The sequence below is a fragment of the Caloenas nicobarica genome, chromosome 7 (genome assembly GCF_036013445.1).
Source record: "Caloenas nicobarica isolate bCalNic1 chromosome 7, bCalNic1.hap1, whole genome shotgun sequence".
Classification (NCBI taxonomy): Eukaryota; Metazoa; Chordata; class Aves; order Columbiformes; family Columbidae; genus Caloenas; species Caloenas nicobarica.
In genome coordinates this window covers 25,464,277-25,486,524 of record NC_088251.1, presented here as the reverse complement: position 1 = coordinate 25,486,524, position 22,248 = coordinate 25,464,277, and the positions used below count along the sequence as shown (strand labels likewise).

The 22,248-nt window shown below is 37.7% G+C and overlaps 1 protein-coding gene across 4 annotated transcripts in view; it reads left to right on the top strand.

Moving 5' to 3' along the window:
- DLG5 (discs large MAGUK scaffold protein 5) overlaps positions 1–22,248 on the top strand; it is a 110,221-nt gene that overhangs the window by 33,269 nt on the left and 54,704 nt on the right. For all 4 annotated transcript variants that reach the window (XM_065639210.1, XM_065639208.1, XM_065639209.1 and 1 more), the window contains exons 2-3: positions 8,937–9,005; positions 20,627–20,792. In XM_065639210.1, the coding sequence (XP_065495282.1) occupies positions 8,937–9,005; positions 20,627–20,792 (235 nt within the window). The remainder of the gene's footprint in view (positions 1–8,936; positions 9,006–20,626; positions 20,793–22,248) is intronic.

Below are 22,248 nucleotides of genomic sequence, written 5' to 3'. Positions count from 1 at the left end.
AATTTTAAATATAGCATTTAGTTGTAGAGTTAATAATGCTATTTTTTAAATTTTAGTTTGCCATTCTTATTACCTGACTATACAATTATTTGATGAAACAATATACTATGAAGCTCTGTGTACATCTGTGCAAACTAAATGAAGTTCGAATTTTTTGTAACCATTACAAATTTAGCAAGGCAACTGTTGCTGATTCAGAATACATTTGTAGGGATCTAGTATTTACCACCTTCATCCCACAACAGTTTCTTGCTCATGGCTGCATAGTGTGTGGGTATTTTCTGAACATGATTTCCTTTCACTTAAATCCTTCTAGAGTCAGTTGCAAATGGCAGATGGTGTCATCCTCTAGAAATCTTAGGCAGATTACTTGCAAAGCTTCTGGAGTATAGCTTGATGTAAAGAATTACCTCCAGATATGGAAATAACTTTGCAAAGTGAGCTTTCCCTGGAAGCAGTGCTGCATAACAAAATGGGTAACCAACAAGTCTGTCTTCAGACTTCAAGAACTGGTCATTGTGCTAGGAAAAATAGATGTGAATATATTATTATCTGAGGTTAAAAGAGCTCAGAAGTGTTCCAGTATCAACAGCTTTGAAGTGTGGGTTCCTGTGGATAGAGACCATTTGTAGCAGGAGCAATATACTCGGGCAATTCCTTCTTATTTGCTGAGATGACTTCTTATATACTGCTTAACTTCTTCTATACTTGGCAATAAAACTCAGAAAATGGACCAGAAGGACTGATTAGTGGCCTTGAAAATGAGATTTTCTAGGTGTCTGTCAGATGAAAATGGATCATTATCTAGACACAGGGCAGATGAGAAACTTTTTAGGAATAGATGGGTCAAAGCTAGCGCAGTTTTTTGGAGCAGTGTTGAGTAATAGGCAGCTGGGACCAAATGGGCCCAGGCCGGGTGTAAGGGTAGGCAGAATTGGGATGCGCTTTAAGAACTGATAAATAGAACAAAAAAGTTTGCAGATACTCCCTGGCTGGGGTAGATAGATGGTACCCGATCTCTGCACACTTGGCAGTGGGAGGATGAGGAGAAGTCTGTAGGTGCTCCGTGTCGGACATGGCATCTCATGGATGGCTGTAGGGATGAAGAGTGCAGTGCTCAAGGTTGCATAGGTCTGTGAGGGCCCTCTGGTGATTGCCATCGCCGCACTGCCCAGATGAAGAAGCTTTGAGCACTTCAGCAATACCTGGAATATCCAGCAAATGGTCAGAATGCCACTTTGCTAGACACCATGCAGATGGAGTACTGAAGGAGCACGTGATTGCCAAGTGGATTTAGGCCCTAGGTTATCCGATTTTCTTCCTAGAGGGAAAGGGATTGGTCGATGTCCTCTACTGCATTTTATTGATCTGGGAGGTTTAATGAAAATTTATATCTCTCTACCTTAATAAAAAAAATTAATTATATCCTCTTATGTATAATGTAGTGAGTAATCTAGTTTAAGGTGATAACTTTAAGAGAAATGGAGTTTCAGATTGCAGGAAGCTTGTTAAAAAAGTAAAATGCTATTATGTTTTTTTGTGTTTCCTCTTTTTTCTTTTTTTTCCTTTCCTCCATTGGTTTATTGCGCATAACCCCGCAAACAAATGTAATGTTCCTGATAGCTAGAAGTGAGAAAAAATGAATGGATGCACTGGCCTTTTTACCAGTGGAATGGAGATGGGTATTTCCAGAATAGGTTAACTGGCTTTGTTAAAGCAGCTACGTTAAAAATAATTCATAGAAACAATTTCTGTATTTATTTAGTAAGGTAGTCAGCTGTAATGCACATCATGTTTATAGAACAGAAGACAGCACTGCTGCATTGGTAATAATGCGAGGACCATCTGTATAATCCACATAAGATGAAATGAGTGACAATTTGTTTCACCTACCTGCATTGCAGTTTTACTAAGATTTGACTTTAAATGTAGCTTTTTCCTATCAGTACTAAAACTGAAGTTAAAGAATCTGGAGCCAGTTATTCTTTTCTCCACCTTTTGAGTGTCAGCTTAGAAAAATATGTGTTAGTCTTGTAAGAGAGTCAGCAGTGAAGGCAGTGCATGCAGCTCTACAAACTGAAAGTTGTTCTTTTGCCAGAATCTGAGTAATGTAAGTTTGCATGCTGATATTTTAATGGTAGCCAGGTATGTTGCTGTTAGCCTTAAAAAAACTGAAAAATCATCACCCATCTTGCTGCACTACCTAATGGAAATTCAGGGCTGTAAGAGGAGGGCACAGTCATTTGCTGTTGCAGTTTTCCTCAGCTGAAAGGGGGTGTTGGAGACAAATGACTTGTCAAGACAAAATGCACTCACTGAAGTAGAGTTAAAAGCCATCCCAGTCAAAAAGCAAGAACACAAAGGTTAAAGCAGTTGTTTCTGGTTCAGAACCAGAATTGCTGCAGGACGTTTTGAATAAGTAATAGCAGCAGAAATTATGATTGCATCTTTGGTCCTACTGCTCCAGCAGATATATTTAATCACTTCTGATGTGGTTTCACAGAGTGCCAGAGATTAAATTAGTCATTTTATAAATTGCAAAGAAAGAAATGGAAGATTGGAAGGTAGCAAGGGGCGTTATTTCTAGCTGACCTGATATGCTTGGGTGTGGTTTTGTTTGTTTTTTAAGCAATCATAGGTTTTTTTACATCTTTGCTCTCAATTACCAGCTGGTAATAGCTGCTATCCTGCTAATAAAACTTCATGGTAATATGGCTCTTAAAAATTTGCTTCCATTCTACTCTTTAAGGTGTTATTAGAGCATCACGTCCATGGCAAAATAACTTGAATACTGTCATAATGTGTGTTTCATGAATCGAGCTATGCAAATTCAGATCTGTAAAGATTTTTAATTTTTTCTGTGCTGCTTTGTGTGAAAAGAGGATGATTTGACCCAGTGCTCAGAATGTGGTAAACAAGAACAAATAATGCTAATAAAGTATGTGGACAGTAGCAAGTGTATCCTAATGATAAAGTGATAATGTAGAAAAATGAACTACCTCGTTTTCTTGTCTTTTGCCCTTTCTTTTGATCTTTCTCATGGCTACTCTTCTGCTTTTTTTAATTAAGGCAGCAATGTCTGCTTCCTTTCATAATTCACATTGTAGTAAGATGCACAACAATAGTCCAGTGACTTGGATTTCTCTTGGTTGTAAATTCTTTTTGGTATAATTCCCTATATTGCTTCCTGGCTAAAGAAAAAATATCTATAGCGATGAGTGTAGGTGTTGCTAGAGAGGGTACACTTAGGAATGCATATTTAGAAATATCAGTCTGTGGGTTTATTCTACTATGAAGTGTTTTGAACAGATTTTGCCAAGAAAATAGGAATTTTACAGATGTCTAGTGTTGTTTCTAACGCTTGAAGATCAAATGCTGTACTTGACTGTACGACTGACAACTAGGAACTTAAGCATCTAACTCTGGGCTTCTTTACTGATGTCTCTGGCCTATGGCAGGTTACTTAACTTTTCTGAATCTAAACCTACAGAGAAATTGTCATATTAAGTGAGAATCAGCCTGACTACTTATTCTGTCACCAGTGCTGGATTTTGCTAAATGTTTCAGATAAAGTTGCAAGAGTCCTTGCTTGTGTGTGAAGTGTTCTTTCCATAACAAGAGGTTTTTAATCACTTCGAATTGAAAGATGGCCTAAGCCCTGAAGCGCTTTTAATATTAATATCTTAATATTTCATAAATAGGTGGTTGTAAAATGTTTTCTACATTGTAAAAGAAAAATAAACTTTTAGACCCTCACTGTCTCTGTGAAAGTTACAGACTGAGGCATTTAGGAAATAAAAATTTTAGAATTTTAGCTGCTTTATTATTTAAAAAGCCATTTAATGTTAATTTAGTTTTCATGGTCTCCTAAAAATAAGAGGATTTTATGCTGCAGGGCACAGTATCAAGGAACCAAAGGTGTGCAGAGTAAGTAATAAAACCATGTTTAAAAGCAGTTGAGGCAGGAGACAGTGAAGTTGTGCTGGTATGGCCTCTACTACTGTGTTAACTTTCTTGCTAAGTTTGTAACTTTGTTCTTGGAGTTACCTGTATCCTTAAAGGTAAATGACTGCGAAACATCTGAAATAAATATGACACGGATGGAAGCAGATACCCAATCGAGGGTTTTGTGTGAAGTCGGAATTTAACATCTGAACGTCACACAGTTTGCAAGAATTGACTATGCCTTATGGTTTGTGACAAACCTGGCTGCACAGGCTGCCAAGAGCAGCCTCAGAGACAGGGCACGGCAGATCCACGCGATCCTAAGCTCCTTGGGCAGTTCGGTTTGTTGTAAAGGCAATGGGAACATTGTAATCTGGGTCTTTTCCAGTTTTAATCAAAGTTTTTTGCTCCCCCACAGCAAGTAGGAGTCCTGCCGAAGTCATTTTGATTTGGTGCGTGGAGATGTGGATAAACAAATGTTTGTCACGCTGTCTTTTTCAGCTCCAGCTGAAAAGTCATTTGCTGACAAGAAGTTGGATCAGCTGGTGGTCACTGTGCTGGGAAGGGAGCAGGGGAGAAGAGCGGAGTTTAATTAACAATGGAAATTTGCAGCAGGGGGGCATGGAGAGTTGCTTCATGTCATCCCGCATCTTGTGGGATGGAACACGTAATGTTCCTTGAATCAAACCCTGGTTCTTCGCACACAGAAACAGGTTCAGTATACGTGCCTCTTTGGCCCTGTGCTGGAGGTGTGTACCTGAAGCAGTAATTATTCTTATTCCTACACAGTCATTTGGTTAATATAGCAAATTTTGGAAGAGGGAAATAGCCTTTTTTTGAGGCGAATTATAAATGCAATTTCATAAATATTTGAGAGTGAAATATACGTTTTGAAAAAAGAAGAGTTGAAAGCATACGTGCAACGAGTTTTGAAAGCTGAGTCCCTCTCTCTTTTGCCACTACAGTCCCCTTGGACAGACTGTGCCCTAGAGCCATGAGCAGAGCCTGCAGACGTGTGTTTGTACGTATGAGAGGGTTCTATGCAGCCATGACAACCCTGACATTCAGCTTAACCCCACGTAATGAAATTTGAACACTGTGTTTTTCTCAGAATTTGTTCAATAATTTAGCATTTAGTCCTAGGAAAAAAACAAACAAACAACAAAACTTACTCGATCCTTTGTGCTGCTTTCTTCCAGAAGGTACCAAGTACAAGGTTCTTTTGGAGACTTTACTTTGAGATTAGCTGGCTTGTCTTTTTTAGTCTCTCCTTGAAGTACAAGTGAATACCCAGTGTTATGTGGTGTTCCACAATACAAAGTTTAGAAAGACTGAAGAGAGAAATGTTCTGTTTTAATTATGTGCTTATAATTTAATTCCGTCAGTCTAGATTTGGCATTGCAAATGAGGAAATTGCTTGCTTAGACAGTTGGTGTCTCCTTAGGACAAATTTTTTTTTTTCTCCCCTCCATCATCATCGGCTTTTTTAACAAGGAAAATATAGATCAGTGTTTTTTTGCAGACATTGTGTGAAAGATGGAGAATCCAGTTCCTCTGCTGTCCCTGGAGGCAGCTTCCACTGTTAGGCAACTAGTTTCTTTCCTGAATTTCAAGTTTTAAAGTGGCCTTCCTGTCATTTGACTAATAAAGACAGTAATAACTTAAGGAAATTTGACTTGCTCTAATTGTTGAAAACAGAAGGAAATGGGATTCTTAAGACTCTCAGGTATATACTGTAGTGATTTCTAAATCCTTCTGCTCTGCCAAAGCTGTTTGATACAGCCAGGAACTGATACAAAGCTTAAATCTGGATAAGCAAAAAAGAAATGCCACAAAAGCAAGTCTGCTGTGCAAAGACAGATGCTTATACTTTTTTTTTTTTTTGTCTCTGTATGAATGTATATCTGTTAAAGACAGATCACTGTTTGTTTGTTTGTGTTTTTTTTTTTTTTTTAGTTAGGTATGAGTGGTATCTACTGTGTTTCTCAGAATCTTGTCATTTCAAGTTGTAATTTTGGACTTGGAATATGTCAGCAATTGTTATGAGTCAGTGAACTGAAATCAAATGTAGCAAGTTTTTGTACTGGAGGACTTTAGCATGCAAGATGAATACTAGTGGAAATATATGAAAGACAAATATTTGGAAAAGTATGGCGAAAGGCATGTAAATCCCTACACGTGAAGCACTTTCAACATTAACCTGAAAAAGTAGTTGTGGCTCGTTTGGTTTTCTGTTCTGATCTTATTTTTTGTGGATTTGATAAGATGGAAAGAAAGTTTTAAAAATATGAAATAAAGTAGAAAATTGCTTAGCAAGGAGGACGAGAGGATAGTATGCAACAAATTTTTAAAAATACAATGGGCATGTAGCTCATGAATAAGTGGGGTGTTCTAGTGCCTTTGATTACAGAAGCTATCTTTTACCTTTTTCCTTGCCTTTTTGCCTGTATCTGAACTCCTGTTGTGATGATTTTGAGCATTTTCATTTCTATGAGGAGGCGTCATATAGAGTGGGGAAATACTGTCTTGGAGCATTTTCAGGTACTACTGAGGTATTGCTAGTTTGATCGAGCAGAGTACATCAAGTACGATGCTATTTTAGCCTGAATTGAATACATGGATGTGTACCTGTTCAGTACCTAAAGATGACTTTTAATATTGTGAAAGCTCTCTCGAGTCCTCTGATTATTTTTTTCTAACGCTTACTAATACTGCTTCTGATGAGAAAGGTGGCACGTGTTACAGATAATGGACTCATATCCTGTGTGGTTTAAAAACAAACCCAACATAACCACAAACAGCTTTGCAAGCCAAACAAATGCTACTAGGTTTTTTTTTCTTTGTTAGAAGTGAGGTATTATGAATGGGTTAGATGGTTCCTCCCCTCTTCACAATTGTATGTTTTCTTGTGATAACATGCCATGCATACCGGATCTTGCATTTACAAATCTGAGCTAGTATTTTAAGAATATTGCTAGGGAGGATCATTTGTCTCCATTGATGAAGTCAGCTTCACAGAACTTTTCTATCTATTCCAGAGAGCAGATTTTAACTAATTTTAAGTCGTGGCTCTGGCTTTTAACAAAGGAAAAGGCAACAGAGAAGATCAGTGTTTCTTGAAGATAAGTAAAAGCAAGATGATGAGATTTTGAGTTTCTTCTTTTTCCACTCTTAAAAAGAAGCAAAAGCAGCTAACAATCAGTAAAAGTTTGATTAGGTATGGGACTCCAGTGTAATCTTTTAGAGGAACTGGGCAAATTCACCTGAAGTTGCCAAGTATAATGAAGTGTTGCTTCTTGGCATGAGATTTTACTGTGCTTGAGTCCCACACAGTTTTGATATAGTCTCTGTACACATTTCCTGTCATAAAGATGCCCTAATTTGTTTAATACATTGATTTACCTTTTTTTTCCGATTTCCCTTATGATTCTAATTATTCTAGACCAGACTACAGAAAATACCGGAAGTCATGAGTTTAGACTATGCAAAGAGGTTGTTTTTAATTAATGCAGAAATTATTTTGCTTTTAACAAGTGTATGTTTTCTTTAAAAAGCAGAACAAAACAAAAAACTGACATCTTGTACAACCAACTAGAATTATCTATAACCAGTGTATTTCAAATAATTTTTCACAGGGATTTGTCAGGTTAAATAGCCTATTTCAACTTTCAGTTCCTGTTCTGGTACTTGTTTTCTGCAACATCTGCTAATAAAACCAGATGTTTTGCTTGGAAGGAGTTTTCCTTACGTTCAAATACTTGTTTAAGTTTGCTTTTGCCTAGACATCACTCCTTTTATCAAATGTAGGAGCCTCATTCTTTATTAAGATAAACACACCCCATTAAAGTTAGGGTCCATATTGCTTTTTCTACCTGAAGATTGGAATTAATTTTGTTGTTATTGCTTTTGTTGTTAGTAAACTTACTTTATTGCATCTTGTCTTTCCTTTGTCTAGCACCATGGTAGATACAGGTGTCATGTCTCTTCCTAGTAAGAAGCAGAGGAGATGAGCAAAAACTAGGACTTCTTGCTTATTTTCCTGCCTGTCTTTAATCTATTTCAAAGATAGATCCATGTGTGTTATCTCACGCTGCTACTCAGCTTTTATTTCTTAATTTCAAAGAGACTGGAAGAAGCAAATATTGAAACATAAGAAGGAGGACTACAGAAAAGTCAGCTCCTGAAAGCATTGAAACTGTCTTTGAGCTTGGCTGTTGTGAAGACAGCTCACGTCCTGGCCAGTACTGAAAAGAGACCAGATTTCAAATCACTTTTGCACATAATCACGCCCTGTCTTTACTTTGACGTGTTTATCCTGTTTGTGAGGGATGGTGGAGCTGTTTAGTTTGTAAGGTTTTGAAGTAGGACCTGTTTTTCTAGTTCTTCTGGTAAGTAAAATCTAGCATACTTCTAAACCAACTAAAATAAAAGGCGCCTCTGTCTATTGACCTATTAATACAGGAAAAAACTTGCTGTCATCAGTAACAGCAGATAGCTTTGTTGGTTCTTGCTTTTAAGGTCAGATACTGAAAGTTGCAAATGGATGCAAGCAAAACGTATTTACCAATGAAATGAAATTTCTAAGTGAAGCAAGTTTGAGGATGAGAATACAAATCAGTTATGCAGTGAAATAGGAGCTGGTACATGTAAAAAGATAGCCAAATAAGTTTGGGCTGTTGCAGATGACACTCATAATCTTCATATTGTATGGAAGAAACTCTGTATTTTCCGTATATCTGAAGTAACCATTGTATTAGTTCAGTGTTTTGCTGAAGTCATTTTTACCATTTCATCTAAAATAGTTTCCTTCTCGGTGCATAGCGTGATGTTCATTTACAATTATACTTTTCCTATGAGATTTTTATGCATTAGCGATGTGTTCTCAATAACTTAGTGTGTTTGGCATCTACAGTATCAAGAAAATCAGTGGTTAGCTTGATTTGGGGAGAGAAAAAAAAAAAGTAATGCTACCTTTATTTTTCTGATTTTAGGATCTACGTACAGTGTGCTGTCCATAATGCCTTCTGATTCCGAAAGCAGCAGTTCTTTGAGTAGCATTGGTGAGTAAAGTGTTGATCTAACAATTTGACGAGTGTATCTTTCAGGGGCTGGGAGAACACATTTTTAAGGTTGCCTTTGGGAAGGGTAAACAGGTTTGGGTCATAACATCAAAGAAGTCGAACTGCAAGATGTAACTGTGCATCTTCATGAAGAAAAGGTTATACCCCTTCTGTGTAGTGCAAGTTAAGCCTTTTCATAGCTGTATGCAGTTGTTGCCAGTAAAATCTGTTATGTTTGGATATGTTAAATTATGTAACTACGCTTTGAGTTACTCGGTAGTTACTGATGTAAAAACGGCAGTGTTAGTTTTCTACAAATCTGCATATAAAAATATATATAGGCATGCATATATGCGTATGTATATATTTATGTAGATGTGAAAACTCTAGTAAGTCTTGAAACATCGTAGAACTGAGAAATATTATTAGCCAAGGTCATAGCCTTTTGAACTTCTGGAAGTAACTGCAAGCTTAAGCCATTTTTTTCCTGCATCCGATTAATTGCTTAATTTTCTCTGTTTGTAATGTCATTGGGAAAGAAAATATTAAAACAAAACACTAGAGGAAAAAGAAATGAGGACAAAAGACCTCTAACAAAAAGATCTTGGAATAGCTATTTTAGCTATCAGTTTTCCTCTTCTTTGCTTACAGAAATACTTTTATTGTGAAATCTATGTACCAGTCACTTGCCTTGGATCGGGAATGTAAGCTCTTGCATGTTTAAAGTTCCAGTGTTGTGTCAGGCATCTGTAGGCTTCCCTGACAGCAGCAGGCAAGCCAGTTGTCTGTTTAAGGATGTGAGCAGGCATCTGTTGCAGTCACTGACCTGAACTTTTAGCTCCAGCATGCAGGAGCAAGATTTTAGGGTTGACTGAACTAACTATTTGCTGAAAATATAGGAAGCTGTGACATGCTATTTTCATTTTTATCAAGATCACACTTACATGCTCTTATGCGAAGGAAGCATATGATTTAATTTGCTATTAATAAATTTGGGCTGGGAATAGGAAGAAGAAAGTTTCTAAATTTTTAGGACAGCCAGACTTGAGGAACAGAGCCTTTCAAAGAAGGAGGTTCTTTTCAGGTGAAATCCAGTAAGCTTGTGGAATAATAGGATGAAGTGATGGCTGAAATAGAAGATGAAGGTGGTCCTTTCTAGTATCATGTTCCAGATTTTAAAACTGAAAGGTTCGCTTAAACTTTTTTTTTTCTTTTCAATTTTTGTAACTTTTTGAATGCACGTACTCAATTCTTTGTACATGACCTTTTAGAATCTTGGAAGCAAAGGTAAGTAAATGAGCAGCTAGTGTTTGCCATCACAAAGAGAACTTTTGTGAGCGAACCGCTTGCAAACTTACAGATACCTGGCCTCTATTTTCTATTTAGTTAATTTTCTGTGTCATAGTGCCTTATGGGATACCTGTTTCTGAACAGATATTTGGAATTTGGCACGTTACTTCTGAGACATCCATTGTTCCCATATGAGTCAGAACTGAATTCTTTCCAAACTATGTTTTCTTCATGTTTTAAAGTATCGAAGTTCATACTGAATCCTGCTCTGTGTATTTTACCTAAAGGGCTGTCCATGGATGTGTTTTATGCCTTTGGTGTGTGCAGTGGTCAGAGTTGTTAGTAACCTAAAAATTAAGTGACCTGCTATTAAACAAAACTTGTGATCTGCTATTCCCCATAGTTTTGTTTTATTCAAATGATTAAAGTGAGTTAGGTGTTTAATATTTAGTACAATAACAGCCAGGGGAATTCTTTGCTTGAATCTGGCATATTTGATTTATAGTCTGGTTATAGACTTATTTTTTTATAAGTATCATTTTTTCCCCCCCAGTCATTTTATCTCGCATCTTGTTCTGCAAGAGAGAGTATTTTAAATGTAATCTAATATCAATAGCAACATTTCTTTGCTTAATAAACATCATATATTGAGAGTCTTTTCTAACCAAATGATTCTGTATACTAATAGACATGTTTGCAAGTCACTTCAAAGCTGCAGTCAGATTATTTTAATACCGACTGATTTGTTGAATGACAAACCATCATAACTGAAACTGTTTGCACGCCAGCTTCCCGAAGGCTTCATATGACTTCTTTGAATGGAATCCCAACAAATACTGAGTTGCTGTAGCATTTCAGGAATTTTACATACATCTTCCCCCCCCAGTTCCTATCTCACTGGAATGCATTTTCACAAGGGTAGTTCGGTGCTGTGGAAATTATAAGTTTTGCCTGTGAAATGAATACATCAGTGAAAAAAGCTAAATAGCTCATGGTTTGGAGACAATGCAAGCTTTGGAATATGTTCAGTTTGGCATTGATAGTTAAATGTTCACACACCTGCATATAAAGGAATATTTTCATTTCTCCACTCACATGTGTCTTCCTCATGGGGCAGAAAAGGGATCTATTTTATTTTTCCTAAGTTCAGAGCATGGATTTTCATTAATATTTTACAAATTTTTATTTCTGGTCTACCTTGCTTCTGTTTGTCAAGCAGCTCAGAAACATTTATGTATTTGACCTTTCAGAAGAACTGAGAAAGGTGTTGGGGCCACTAGTTAAGCCCAGATAAAGAAGCAGAGGGTGAATCTTAGCATCTTCTAATTAGCAGAGATAATACGATCTTTCATTTGTAGTCTTTGGACTCCATAGTTCATAAAACTAACTAGGAAAGGGTATGTACATGTGCTTCATCTTTTCTTCCCAATCTTAATCACTGTAGCTATTGTTGGAGGTGGTTTCTTAGAATTCTTAATTAAATGATCTTTTTCTGAAATATTTCCAAGTAAGCCAGGATGTTGTAAAATTGAGGTGATTCTGTATGTTTTACAGCTATCCTGCATTTCAGAGTTCATTTATGAAGCTGATGTATATAACAATGGGCTTATTTTCCAGAAAAAGACCCTGAACTAAGAACTAAGCTTAAACAGTACTAAGTACTAAGATGAGTGTTCTTACAAGATAGTTATAGGAAAACATGGACTCAAGTCAAATATATAAAACATGATGTTAGGATTTGGAATGGAAGAGGGAAGGATGAGAGTCTCTGTATAAACCCGTGATGTGCCTGAGTCTTGGGTGTATTTGCCGTTCTGATTCTCCCATTGAAAGAGAAGAGGGCAGCAAGCACAGGGAGCAGCAGCATGGAAGAACAGTGATGGAGCAGCCTCTGTACAGGGAACGACTAGGTACACTGGCATTCTCTCAGTCTTCACTCATGTCGTAGTCCTAATATGAGAGGAAAGCAATGAGCAGTGTAACTCAGAGAAGAGTTTAGGGCTGGTCTATCCTGAGTATTGTGGTGTCGTCCAAGCTTTTTTCCTCTTTCCCTGCCTAAATGGACTTGCATGGGCTGCAGCAAGGATGAACTTCCAGCCTCATGTGTATGTGGTAGAATAAACAATTGATAAAGCCAGTTTTCCCACCTGTGTAGCAACAGGGTAGCAACTTCAGAGAAGAAAATCCTCTTCATAGGTTTATCTGCCTTGATCATAGGTGTATCTGCCTTTTTTTACTTTTGTACCTGTATGTAAATAAAAACAGAGTGACAGATCGTTGCTCTTCACAGATTTTGCTTGTACGTTTTCCTCACCATTCAAAATCGGTTTAGTTGACAGTATTTTCTTTTTATTTTACACTTCCTTCTTTTTCTTTCCAATGTATTAAGAAAGTTCATGCTGTATATGTAAAATAGATAGTTTTGATGGGACTCAGGGCAAATATTCACTTCTAATTTCCAAAAGAGGTATGATATCAACTGCTGTAATCCCTGCATCCCACCATTGTTCTTTGGCCCCACCTTCTTCCCCGCAAAGGAACAAATCCTCACTAAATTGTCATGCGCTCTCTGTATTTCTTTTCTCTTTGCTCTTGGCTAATACAAATATTTTTTGTGTGTAAATAGAAGCATCCGTCATCTGCCCACTCCTCGTGCCTGGCAGACACTCTGAATGGAGCTACAATCCTGTGTCTTTGACATCAGAATAGTTACTTATGGAGATTCAGTGCCTGGCGTGCCAAGCACGGAACAACAGTGTCACTTAGGAATTGGATAGAAACCAGTAACACAGCTGTATGTTGCAGTCACTGACTAGTCTCCCACTTGACTGGTTGTAATAATGGAGAGGAAAAGAAAGGCCCCCTTTTTAAAAAAAAAAAACAACAACAAACAACAAAACCAAAACCAACAAAAACCAAACCAAACCAAAAACCCAAAACAAACAACCAACAGGAAAAAAGTTTGCATACTGCCACACAGTAATATGACATTTGTCATTTTAAAGATAGATGCTCACCAAGCACTCAATTAAATTGCTTAGCCTTGGTCAACTGACTCTAGGTGGTCCTGCTTAAATGGGAGAGTTGGACCAGATGTTCTTTTTCTGTATCCCAGCAGATAATTTTCTGGACTTGTAAGGAAAGATATGGAAGGCCTGTGTTCTAAAAGATTATCTGTAGATGGTAAAATCTCAGTCAAAAGTTACCCTGTTTATATGATACTTGAGCTGGAAATAATCAAATTTGTTCTCAATGGTAAGTAGTAGCATAATGTCCTTACTAGTTTCTCTGCACCTCTCGATTATCTACTCGCAGTTTCCATCTTTTTTACATACTCTTCCATTCTGTGAGAATATACTGAGATCCTAATGAGAGGATTTTTGGGATGGAAAAGGCCGCCTGTCTTTCCACATGTCTAATTTCCTTCTTTCCACAGCCAGATCTCTTTGCATTATTTTGATTACAGCTGTCAATCTTGTATCCTCTTTATTCCACACTGGATATTATAATGTTTAACTTCTAACAGACTATTATTGTTCCAGCTGTTCAGTTCTTACCAAATTTTTAGTTTTTTTGGTCCTAAGTGGTGTTCTTGTTCTTCACTGTTCATATTGCTGTACTACCTTTTCCTATGGGAATTTACATATCAGTCTGTAACAAACACCATCATTGGCGTAATTTTATGACTTTTTCTTGCAGCAATGAGATAGTCATATTATCTGTCCCCACCAAGCTTGTCCAACTTTGATGCCAACTGACAGTATTTCCTTGCTTAGTGCTTTGTTAGCTTAGCAGCCTGACAGGCTATTTACAGACAGTTGCAGTTCAAGTGACTGAATCTGAGGGCCTTAATTCTTACTCCAAAGCAAATGTTACCCCTCCCATTAGATGATAATTCCTTCCCTACAATGTGCAATCCTTTATTCCCTATTTTCATGATAACCATTTTGACAACTGTCCTTTTATGTTGTGATTTCAGTTTATTGCTTTACACTTTCTTCAGCTGTAATTGTTTTCACTATTGATAGGAAGTATTCAGTTGCAGGTGTCATTTGTGATACTCCTTCAGTGAAAGATAAACACTCATTAGTTGTCTGAAAAAATGATTGATTTATTCTTCCCTGACAGCCTATAGGAATCTCACACTGTATTCCTTTTCTTACTAACACAGCCCCAACATTTATGTTTGGTGAAAATACCTCAACTGTTAACACATGCTGATAAAGGAACGAGTGACAGTATTACACCTGTGAAAGGCCACAAGTGAATGAGAAAACATGCTACGAACACCAGCAGTACACCACATCAGAATCCTTTTCTGTACTGTAGTGATTGCCTTCGATGTTCCACCTCCTCGCCAATCAGTCTCTCTATTCAGAAGTAATTTTTCTGTAAAACTTGGCTTCAATAATTTAATTAAACTTCTTTTTATATATTTATTTAATGTGTAATTTTCTTGTCCTTTGATCTGAACAGTACCTGTTTAGCTTAGTGGAAATAAGACTTTTAATTTTGGAAATAAACACCCTCTTCCACAAACTTAAAGTAACTTTATTCTCCTTCTATTTAACTCTGTTCATGAGTCATGTCAATGTCTATTGGACTGATTCTTAATCTCTTTGCCTAATTTTCAGTGTATTTTTTAATAACAATTTTCTCTGAAGTAATGAGCACTCCAAATAGCTTTAATTGTATTATCACTGACTTCTATGGGATCCATTTCCAGGTAGCTGTGAGTTGCCATGTTGCCATGCACCGTGTTCTCAACTTCTGTCACTTCAGAGGTACCCAAGAATTACTCAGTGGCTGTGATGCCCTGTTTTAAACAAAACAACAGTAACAACAAAGTTAAGTTTGCTGACGTATACTGATGCAGTCTTGGAGGATGGGCTTGGGTTTTTTGGCTTTTGTTTGGGTTGGGTTTTTTGTTTCTTTGGTTGTGGTTGGTGATGGCGGGGGGGTGTGTGTGTTCTTGTTTGTGTTTTTGGGGGGTTGGTTTGGTGGTGGTGTGTTTTTGGTGGTTGGTTGGTTTTTTTTTTTTTTTGGCCCTTCCTTTTGTTTCCCCTTCTCCCCCCACCTTTTTTTTTTTTTAACATTTGCTGTAACGAATCAATTTGACTTACCTCTTGGTCTCTTAAGGGTTCAGCATGAATAGGGCTTGAAAACCGCTAATGAATAGCTGATTGCTTCGTGGTATTTTGTTTGCTATGATATCATCTTAACATTTGGCAGCTCCCTGGAGGAATTTCTGAAGATTTGGTTTGTCTATAATGATTTGAATGGAAATACAGTGTGTGTGAGTACCCACCTCCTGCACTCCAGACAGCATGTCTGGAACATGGTGTTTTTCACTACTCCTTGAGGCCCTTTATCAGTCTGTGTGAAATTCAGGAAATCCTTTGGTATCTGCAGTTTTCTTTTGAGGCCATAAAACAGTAAAGTGAGATAATGCTCACAACTTCTCTGCCAGAGATGATGTGAAGGAACGGGTGCTGGTGGAGTCTCATCCCCTTGGCCGGTGTGCAGTAGTTGTCCCATGTGGGTTCAGACTGGACAGCTCTGTCCAGGTTCTGCTCTCAGTGTGTGGTTGTAAGCCTGGCAAATGTAGGGTTTGAGCTTTCCCACCTGGCAGCTTCTGAATATTCAAACCCAGAAGCTTTGGCTGTATTTTTCTCGGTGATGGTAACAGATTTTACTCTCTATTGTATTTTAGCTCAGCAAAGTTCTTCAAGGACTTTTTGAATTGACATATCTGGCCTTTTTCCCTCCTCCTTGCTATTTTCGAGCATTAGGTTTTAGACTGTGTTTCATGATGATCTTGCTAGAACCACTGTTCAGTTCTGAAGTCTTAAACTTGCTGAAGTTGGAAGCTTGTTTTACATGCCTGGTGGGTTTGTTTAGCTTGTTATATTCTGCATTAAAACAAATACTGAAGTGCTATCAATTCTTTTGTCTTTGCATTTTACACGAGCCTCGCCGGTTTCAGTACCTGTTAGATTATCTGTCAGATGAAACTGGTTCCACAGTTCATTTTTTTTACCTGTCAGTTCCCTTTCCTCAATGTATTCCTGCTTGTTTTTACTATTTCAAGACCACTTCAGAAGATATATCTGAAGAAATTTATCTAAACGATAACTTCTGACATGTAATCCTGTTCTAGACCTCATAAATTATTGGAAGTAGATATTTTAGCATGCATTTTCCTACAGCAGGCATAAGTCTTGACTCTCTACCCCTTCCCAAGCTTGGGGGGAAACCCTGTTGATCATGCTTTGCAATATATTTTGCAAGTGTTTTCTGTCATGATGTACAAGGCTATAAGAAATAATATTCTGAACAACATTGGGGGTTTTTTTTCTGTTTTGAAAGAAAGGAATGAAAAAGGCTTGACTGTACAATTAATAGTCTCCTGTGTGCAAGCAAGAATTGGCACAGATTTGTAAGAAGAGTTTAAAAAAATTGTCATAAAATTCAGGCATTTGTTAGCTTGTGACAATTGTCTTTTGAAATGCAAACTATTATTGTATACCGTGCAAGCAGTAATGAATTTATTATAATTCAAAATATATTAATGGTTTTCTTAAAAAGTAGTTGTTTATATATTGGTACCCATTTTTCCACCTCAACATTATATTGATTCGGCATTGTGATACATCTCGGTCAGTTTAACAAGTTTCCCAGCCCTGTTTCTCTTGAAGTGTTTGGTTTGTGTTTTGTTTTTTTTTCCTTCAAAAATTGAGCTACCCCCTCCCCAAATCTGATTATGAAGCTAACTGAGCAGTGGTTTCCGTGTGGCTGTATTATCTCTTCAGTCAGTGATGATTAGAGTAATCATCAAGAATTGTATTTGGTATGCACTACAATAATGGATCGTTGTGATTTCTGAAGTCCAGCATTTTGACTATAATTATGCAAGATAGGATTGCTCCAGCATCTGTTTTTAATGCTGTTCTTTTATACAATCTATGATGGAAATCCTGCAAAATCTTGCTTTAAGTAAGTCAGTGTAGACTCAGGACTTAGTGCATGGACCATGTTACGATGCATCCCGGCTGTCGGTGGTGACAGGAGCTGGTGGGACACCCCTTACCTGGAGGCTGGCCAGGGAGGTGACTTCTGTACGGTTGGGTTCTCAGAGCTCAAGTGCAGCTCACCTGAAAAATGAGTTGCGAGGCTCATGAATGAGTTGAACTTGGCAGGACACTCAGTAAATACATTTGTACAAATCCAGGTTGTCCGATAAAGCAGGTGAGTTACTGAAGGGTGGCGTAATTTGGATAATGGAGATTTAGCCTTTAGGCTTGCACATTTTAAGACCAGTTTGACTGGTTAAAGCACAGAAAGGAAGTACTGTTGCGTAAAATACGCCGTCAGATGGAAAAAGAACACAAAGCTGGAAGCACAGCTCACTTTCCTCCTACTGCATCAAGATGTCAGATGCAATAAAGAGCTTTTAGCATTCAGATATAAAAGCCCCTTTAAAGGAAATGAAGAGTATTGAATTTTTTTGGTGAAAGAGGAATTTATTGAAGAGATGTTTTGGTTTTGTTGTTGGTTTTTTTTTTTTTTGAGCATCCACAAATCTGATTTAACATTTGAGACCTTTTGTCTGACTATTGAACCTGTAAGGTTGTTAATAAATCAAGCAAAGATGAACTTTTTTTACTTCTTTTAAGAGTAAGAGTGGGAATATCTGGATTGTATTGATCTGTGTTTTTACAGCACTTAGAAGGCGTATATCTCTTGGCTCATGTTATGCGTTGACAACAATATAACTGCATTTGAGATGAAAGTATTTGTGGATGTACTTGTAAAAAGTGACAAGTTAATGAAAAACAACGTTTTCTGATACTAAGACGAATGGCTTCATGTTAGTCAAGAAAGCTTCTTTCGTAAGGCTAATTAGCCTGTCTTTATTTAAATCAGTCTTGTCTGGCTCGGCACAGTTTTGGGACTGTGTGCACTAATGTTTCCCTCACCTGAAGAAGATTGTCACTGGGATGTTGTCAAATCTGGGAGGGGAAAGAGGTGGAGGAACAGCAGTAAAACCTCCTTTTACTCTGTTTTATATTCCCAGAGCAGCCATTGTGTGCTTGTGTAGGACCGTGCAGCGGACATTGTCCGTGGGACGGCTCCTGGGGATAACGCTAATATTGGTGCTGGACTGTTGTTAATCCAGTGCCCTTTCCTCCATGTAAAGCACACCAGCCTTCCTGATTTATCTCCTCCTTCCTCTTGTGCCCTTCGCATCCTGTTCATCTGTTTCACTTGCCAGCAGCCCCAGGGTGACAGATAAGCTTTTGAACTTCTCTGTAAAGCTGAGCAGGAGACTTTTTTCAGTGTTATGCGTATTCTGACACGTCAGCTCAAGTGCGAGGATGTGCAGGTTGCCACTGAATTTACACAAAACCATGTAGTCTGTCAGTACCTGAATTATGTTTGTGTGTCTTTACCTTTTCACTTGTTTATGAAATTCCCTGCTCATTGATGTGTCCAAACTATTCCAAATGAATACATACTCTGTCTTTTTTAATCTGTTCATTTTTTGCCCTATTTATTCCTTATATCATGAGCCTAAGATAGTGCATTTGCATTGGTGACTGCATTTGTATAATCTTGCCTTTAAAAGTTATGTATAATGGTTCTTACTTTAGAAAAAGTATAATTGCATTATAGAAGTGTGAGATCCTTAGTCCTTATACATGCAGGAGCTCTGGATGGATTGGGGAGTGAAACAAAGTAGGAGAAAGCTGAAACGAAGCCTCCATTGAGAATTCTTTTGAGCGATGTGCATTTGTGCCTTTCTGCAGAATACAGCCTTTTCCTCAAATTTTTTATTTCTTCAGTTCGCTATTAGAGCATTTACATACATAATTATGCAATAGATTAAAAGAACAGTCTGCGCTCATAAATTCTCATTACAGATTTACAGTAACAGCTGAAAGGAATAAGAACAGGGATCCTGTTATTCTAGATGTTGTATGTATGGTAGCCCTGACCCTGCATTTATTTTGGTGTGAGAACTTCAAAGCACAGGTAGTTCTGCTTAAAAGTTGGAGGGAGTTTTTGCATTCTGCAGTACATTCCCAAACTGGGTTTAGAGATAAAAAGCCAATCCTTGCAACTTATTAGCGTTTGATCAGGGGAAATAACTGTTTGAAATTATTTCTTTGAGAAGACAGGGATAAGAGAGTGTTATTTTACTTTTGTATCTTTTGCTTTTTCATTTAAAAAAAAAAAAGGCATAATAAAGGTACATCCTAAGAAGTTAATACATATGTCAGCATATTGTTTCAATTGTATAATTACACAAACTGTTTCTAGAATTTATCTTTTGGGTAGAAAATAATAATTTCCTGTATATGTTTAGGCCTTTTAACTTTCACATCTGTGACCTTTATCTTTGAGTTTGCTCTCATGTCTGGGATTAAAATGAGCAGAACTAAAATTACAGTTGAGTTAATTGTCAGCATGTTGTGAAACATAATATACCAAACTCTCATGTCTCAGGTGGAAGAAAACCTCTTTGTATTGGTATAGCTGTCTGAGAAGACAGTAGGCGTCATTGTTCATTTCTGATATTAAGAAAGCTGTGAACTGAAAGGTCCCATGAAACTCTTTAACTTATGACTGCCCCTTAGAGGAAATGTGATGTGTAGTCCAGTTGCAGTGATGGTAAATGTGCTTGTTTTCATTAGTGTTGTTAAATATGAAGCCTGTTTCTCACAATTTGTTGGCAAGTCAAATCTTTGACTTAGTATACTGGACTGATAAATTGCAACATGAGGAAGCATAGAATTGTGTTAAAAAGAAATATTGGCAGTAGCACACAGCAAAATAATATGTCTGTGCTGGTAGATAAAGGAGAAGAGCCCCTGTGCTGCAGCAGTTTCTCTGCTGTTGCTGGAGCAAGTGTAAATGACTTTCTTGTTTCCTTTTTTTTTTTTAAAAAAAAAAAAAAAGTTGTTCTATATTAGAAATATCTTTGTGCCTGTGGCTTCTGTTACTGTGGTAGTTCCTGAGGTCTTCACAATTGTGACTGCAAACTTGCCTTGTTTTTTAGGCAACTTGGAAGTTCATGAGTAAGCAAGGAACCTACTCATGCAAACTGAACTTGCAACACAGACAGGACCTTTCTGCTAGCATGGGATCTGACTGGAGTTATTTTTGTGTCAACTCACTAATGAAAACTTCCATGACTTGTTTCATTTTTGAATAGGAATCTGCAACCAAAAATGTTGGATCTTTTAAATCAGTGTTGACTTCTTTGGTGAAGTTGTATTGTTCTCTGGAGGAGTTCTCTGACTGCCAATTATTTATCTCTTGGTCAGGTACAACTGGTAAAGCATCATCTCCGCCACCTGTAATAGACACAAGACAGATGAGTGAGAAGCTGGAGACAATACTGTATCAGCTCCGTCAGGTAACTCGAGAGAGGGATGAGCTGCGGAAGAGACTTGCACTTTCATCTCCTGGATCAACTTTTGATGACTGCAGGTAAAAACAAAGAAATGTAACATTTTAATTACATTCTCAATAGTGTTTTCAAGTAGCTTGATTCCTGCTTGCTTGTAAAGCAGCAAAGATATTGTGATGTAAATATGTTGCTTGTAACTTACCTGCATCCTGGCGATGTGTGTGGGTGTAGGTGACCACATCCAGGTCTCTGAGTTGTCTGTTGAATGCGTATTCCCACTTTGTCCAGCAATGCTGCTGTGAGAATGAGGGGAGTAGAGCTCACCTCTGTGTTGAGAGAAGAAAGCAAACAAGTTGTTTAGGCTCCCTCGGTTATGTTATGGGAAGAGAAGGAAGACAGTTGCTGAAGCATGTGCTGTTTTGAAAGCAAGAGGAAAGAAAGGGAAATAGCTCTGAATAATTGGCTGGAGAACAGAAATTACAAGAGAAAAAAAATCTCAGCTATTCCTGTGCTTCTGTAAGGAGACAGAGGTTTGGACTTTCGTTGAAGGGAGTAAGTATTTTATAGGACATAAGCTTTCTGTTATGCATATATTGGGGGACTGTGTAGCATTAAGGTGTTTAGAAGAAGATACTCATCCAGTGAGAAGCTACGAACGCTGACAAATTAAAATACCGCATGTTGAAAGTCAGTTCATACCAAGCAGCCTTATGCAGCTCATTCTTATTTGAGAGTTGATTAGCTATGAGGAAGATAGTACTCTGGGTAAGTATGAGTTAATTGTAGATAAAGGTTTTATTGGGTAGGAAACAGAATTGGTTTATTTTCAAGGAGTAAAGATCTGCTGAAGTTTATAAATGTGACTTTTGGCACACTGAGCAGGTAGTTTTTTGCCTGCAGTAAGCACATGTAAAACAATCTTTTGAACCCTGGAAAAAAATTGTGTGTCACTGAATCTGAAATAAAAGCAAAGAGCAGATTACCTGGGAGATGTTGCTGTAATGCCTAGCTTCTTTGAACTTCAATGTTCTATTTGTTGCTGTTTGTATCTGTTGCTTCATCAGGTTTACCTATATGTGGTCAGGTCGTTAATTGGACTTTTTGTCCCTAGGAGATAAGGGCAAGATTTGAACCAGTGAACTAGAATTGGGAGAATCTGTGTATCTTATTCGCTCCTTAGCTACCCATCTTGATGCCCCCATCCTATCCCAGTGAGTTCTGAGGGCTCCTTTAAGAGCGTTGTGTTCTATCTGAGGGTCTCCGAGTGTTGTGAGGACAGGAGAGAAAAGGGTTGTCAAATGTCGACGTCTTTTGCGTAGCTTCCAGTTAGTTATTTATACAGAGGAACTTCTGATTTGAAGTCACTAGAGTTTAGACATTGAGGACTTTATAGCTTACATTAACGTTCTCCATAATCCAGGATACTATTAATAAAGTTTTGATGAGCTGTCCTCTGAACTGCCCTAGTTTTTTTCTCCTTAACTGTCAAATCAGTCTTCTGCTGCCAGTATAGGATTTGTATGTTGTGGAAAATAT